This window comes from Medicago sativa, chromosome 2 (genome assembly GCF_051527215.1).
Source record: "Medicago sativa cultivar Bolivia chromosome 2, Bolivia_mono, whole genome shotgun sequence".
NCBI lineage: Eukaryota > Viridiplantae > Streptophyta > Magnoliopsida > Fabales > Fabaceae > Medicago > Medicago sativa.
The window spans coordinates 79,573,215-79,578,302 of NC_140750.1; the positions used below are offsets into that span (position 1 = coordinate 79,573,215).

The 5,088-nt window shown below is 33.9% G+C and overlaps 1 protein-coding gene across 2 annotated transcripts; it reads right to left on the reverse strand.

Annotated features, from left to right (window-relative positions):
* Window positions 1–222: 222 nt before the first annotated feature.
* LOC146951190 (uncharacterized) lies at window positions 223–5,088 on the reverse strand. Of its 2 annotated transcripts, XM_085747157.1 has the most exons (6): window positions 4,621–5,088; window positions 3,485–3,574; window positions 2,630–2,682; window positions 1,847–1,949; window positions 1,315–1,419; window positions 223–822 (listed from the first exon to the last, which is right to left on the reverse strand). In XM_085747157.1, exons 1-6 carry the CDS (start codon window positions 5,005–5,007, stop codon window positions 799–801), a joined length of 762 nt encoding a protein of 253 aa, XP_085603283.1. In that variant the 5' UTR covers window positions 5,008–5,088; the 3' UTR covers window positions 223–798. The 2 variants fall into 2 exon arrangements, with proteins under 2 accessions (XP_085603283.1, XP_085603284.1); XM_085747158.1 differs by lacking the exons at window positions 223–822; window positions 1,315–1,419 and having other exon boundaries at window positions 1,580–1,949.

Here is a 5,088-nt window from a genome sequence, read left to right on the forward strand (position 1 = left end):
GCCATGGAGGGAAGGAGTTTAGGCCTCTATTTTATTTTTTGAATTACATAGAGCTTTAAACTTAGGCCTCTAATAAATTTTGCATATGTAACAAATGTTCCCCATTTGCTATTATTTTGCACTGGCTTAGTGGTTACTGTGTTTACATGATGATTGTAAGGCCACAAGATCGATTTTAGCATGAGATTTTTTGAATTTTCATTGATTTGCAAGGTAAAAAAATAAAAATAAAAAATTGATTCACATTATAACAAAAATGACTCCTCATCATAGATTCGAACACAAAACACTAAAATCAAATTTTACAATATGCAACCATGGTCCCAAAATTGAGATATAGAACAAGATCAGACACAACAGAAGTTTCGGTCACTATGTTCCTTAGCATTCAACTAACTTAATTCCACAACTAATTCTAATGCCGGACCAAATAAAACCAGAGTTGCAAACCCTGCCAGAAATCTGTCAAATAACCAAAGCTTCACTGAACTGTCTTCTTCTCGCTGTACCCCTCTGAAGAAGATCATTACTAACAATTACAAAGATGGTCCCATAACCGTTGTACACAACACATATATTGTTGCAAAAGAACTCAAAGGCTTCTGATCCTCTTGCATGGTAAAGTATGTGATTTGAATGTGGTACTGATCTCAAGATTCTGATCCCACCAGCATGTAAAAGAAGAAGCCAATTTACTGATATAGTCTTTACCAAAGAATACCATGGATCGAACAAAATCTTTAATTAGTTGTTTACTTGTTTTGCCTGCTCCAGGAGAAGAATACCCAAAGATCTACCTTATCCACTGTTCAGCTCATCTGTCTAGAAGTTGAAAGAAAGGACAAATATTAGCAAGTGAAACATTAATTAGCAGTTGTAATTCCCATTCCATCTAAGGAAGTTTTGTTAATATTAAGATTACATAACAATTGTTGCCAGAACTGACTACTGAGTATTCTTTTCATAATTTAAAATGTGCTGATACACGATAGCTGCAACAAAATCTTGTATCAATTTTCCCTCCTTGCCCTACCATGTAATGTAATACATGTTGGGAGTATCTGTCTGGTAGTACTCCCAGCTTGTACTACCAGAACACTATTTAATATCACAAGAGGTCTCCTATGTAGATAACAAAAATTTCCGATACACTCCAGTTGTATTTCTTATTTCAGTTTCTGTTATTTCTGGGTTAATTCCTATTTTTCAGCCGTATTAGAGTAAGTTTCGATCAAAGTTCGACTGGGAGAGCAAAAATGAAACAATAAAATCAATAGAAAGCTGCAGTGCTGGGCTGGATGATATAAAACTTACTATTAATTCCTCCAAATTCAAAGGCATTGACGAGTCTACTGAGAATCCCAATTCTAACATTAGTTTTTCCAAGCGATTCACATTTGTCAAATAGAGATAGCCAACCTAGTTCAATAGACATTGGCGTTAGAAAACAGGCTGAAAACACTTTTCAGATCATAAAAGGAAATGCTTTGTTTCAGATTATTCCTATCAAACTATCTGGTTTTCAATTACAAAAGGAATGTATATTAAATGGATATCGAGCAACACACAATCAAGCTGAAATTGCAAAATAATCATGTGGCAGCCAGCCGTTAATGGCTAACTGTGCAACATATAAATATACAAATAAAAAACTCACACTAACATGTAATAGAACACACACACATATCATGCACTATATTAGTTGTATTTAAAATCAATATTTAATGAAATTAGAAAGTTGCAGTTGTCATCACCACTTTAAAATTAAAGAAATGTAGAAACAAAACTTGCTAAAAGATTTACATTTATATCACTGGATGAGAAACCGAAGTTTGAAGGAACTTACTAATGTTTCTAATGAAGACGCTCTGTTATACACAGCTGCACCAGCACGCCTTTTTGTCTTAGTTTTGCTTGAAATAATGTTCTTTCCCCATCGAAGAACATCCCTGAAATAAAATTCATCAAAAGCTATAAGCTATGATAGAAATTAACAGATCTCTCACAATCTACCAACTTTTATCATGCTGAGCGTGTCTAAATCCCCTATTGAACTAGCACTAGAATAGCAGAATTGTGGCATAATTGGCATATCCAGAAGTATGTTTGCTTTTTTTCAAAACTCCGCTGCTTATTGGTTTCGTCTAATCATTATCATGTACCAACCATGAGACAGATGAAAATCTCATCAAATATAGTTTCAAATAAAAAGCACGGATGCGACTTAAACTACCAGTTCCGGACATTTCTACACAAAAGTCATCTTGCAAGCAGTTCACTGTTGTTCATTTAACAAAACCTTAACACAGATTTCAGAACATCACACTAGGTTTCAGGATCATTTAACAAAAGTCATCTTGCAAGTTGTTCATTTAACAAAACCCCAACACAGATTTCAGAACACCAATCCTGTTTTCAGGATCATGAGATAAACTCTATAGGGAGCAGTTCAAGAGAGGCAGAACATTCATTTTCTTATTTTCGCCCAACAAGGATAAATCTTCATATGAAAGTTAAGTGCACTTGTTTTTTTCAGAATCTTTATAAGAAGAAACTTCATTAAATATGGAAAATAGGCGTGTTTTGGGGGAGGAGGGATAATGAGACCCTGAAAGTAACATATTCTAACCTCTCTTGATCTGATAAGAAATCACTGTTCAGAAGTTTCTGAAGCAATGCATCCTGCAAACAAACAAAAAAGGACGATACACATTGTAATTAGATTGGAAACATGTTTTTGCTGTTAATTAGTAATAACAAATAAAATCCAACAGGAAATCACTAGCCGGCTGAAGTCAAACTCACATTGTTTTGCCTCCTTGACCAAAATATCAATTAAGAAACAGAAGGGAAAAAAACAAGAAGCAGCAGAAAATGGTGATTTTGGGAGAAAAACACTTGCAGTGAAAAGAAAGTGTGTGCGTATGTCACTTAGAAAATGAAAAAGCTTTTGCAAATACAAACTTAGGTAAAGCGCCTGAAGTTTACAAAGAAGAGAAATGGGAGAAAAGCTAACTATATGATCTCATTATGAAAATTCAATATGAAATGTGCTTATTGAATTTCTCTTGTGGCCCTGAATGATGTCTTTTTCCCCTATTTAAAGCATAAGTCATTAACTAACATAAATCATGATTTACTTCTGGTGACAAAAAGATCAACAACCCAATCATAATAAAATAACTTTTTCAAAGAAACTATTGAACAAATCTCATGCCTATAAAGTTATACAAATTAGATATGGGATGAAAAATAACTTCCTAAATCCCAATTAGGGTGACATGAGTCTGAAATGGGTATTAATATAAAATTGTCATCATCACAATCAGTACAACTGTACAATAACTAGCACCTTACTTATCTAACTTTTTTAAATCAGTATTACACAACAAAACACGATAAGATTAATACATAAATCTGCTATGCCCGTCTTTCCGCATGTAAATTTAAATTGAAAACAAAGTAGGGAAGAAAGTAATCATACTTGAGCCTCACAGCGAACAACTGCCATCACACGGTCATTGTATTCTTCAATACTCAAGGGTGGAAATAAAAAATGCCTACGAGCATATAGCTGCATGTTTCACAAAAAAATTAGAATAAGATATCTAAATATTTCTCAAAATCATTACAATTGCAAGACTTTTTAATGAATACAATTTACAGTATCAAGTAGCCAAATCTTATACTTCAACTCTATCTGACAAAACAAATTTTTGAGCTTATAGCGGATATGTTATAATCTCATATAACGACGATAGACCTATTTGATAACAATATTTTCTCATGAGCTTTTAGCTTCTTTTTACTAGTTTATGTCGCTTTTCGTGTGTTTGAGGTTATAGCCTATCAATTTTTCCCTTGATATGTTGTTGAAAAAAATAATAATGATAATTTTTTGCAAAACAAACATTATGTCATATCATCAATAATCAAAATCGTAATACAATTGGTATATTCATCATAACTTTGAAAGCTAGCCATATATGTTTCCACCCCAACCAAGGTGAGAGAAACTACACGGACTTCACTCATAGAAAACTCTACCACAAAGTTTGGAAAATATATAAATAAAATACTCCTACAATTTAAAGTAATAGTCCCACATTTAGCTTTGTTTTCCTTATTAATTTTAATACTATCTACGACAACAATTGAGGCCAACTCAAAGATCTTCTTATTTGAAACAAACTCAGTCGCCAATTGAAAATAACAAATAGGATGCAAAGGGCTTTCTCTTCGAGAGCCTGAAGTCTCAGAGAGTAACAATAAGATTTGACTTTGAAGAAACGCTCCCAATCGTCATAGAAATTAAGACGAATACAAACCAATAGCTCACTGCAATTTTGTGCATGCTGCAAAAATGTCTGGATGTACTGCCAATAGGGTTCCTTCCTCTACTTTATTTTATGTCATTTCATATTCATCAGCTAGTTGACTAGTTCAATAACAAATTTTACTAAACCTTACGAATTCAAAATCTTCTGGCTTATCCACTATCGGTTAACTTATCTACTATTAACTATGTCAGCTAGCTTATCAGTTATCAGCAACAGAACCTTTGTTTGGTACGAATAATTAGAGAATAATAAATACTAGGAATTAAGAATAGAACGTTACCTCATAAATGCAATCACCAATATAAGCTAAGGTAGCAGCATTAAAAACAGAACGAGGTTTAACGACTTTAGGTGGAGTTGGAAGCCATCTATCATATCCCAAATAGGTTTCATCGTGTTCTTGTTGTTGCTGTTCTTCAATTTTGCCTATAGTGGGAAGTGGAGTGGCGCGTTTGAGAAGATCGGAAATGTAATTTTCCTTACGGGTAGAAGGTGCTGGTGAAGTGAGAGAAGGAGATTGTGGTTTTGGTGGTTGAGTGAGTTTTCTAGGAGCGTTGCGGTTATAAGGGAGTCTTTGTTGTGTGTCCCATGAAGCTTTTACTACTGGTTTCAATTTGGATGAAGAAAAGGTTATTGACCATGATAATGAAGAAGATAAACCTTGCATGATGATGATGAATTTCGTACGTTCGTTCTGCTTCTTCTTCTTCAGCGCGACACGGATGGATGAATGAACTGAAGAATGGAT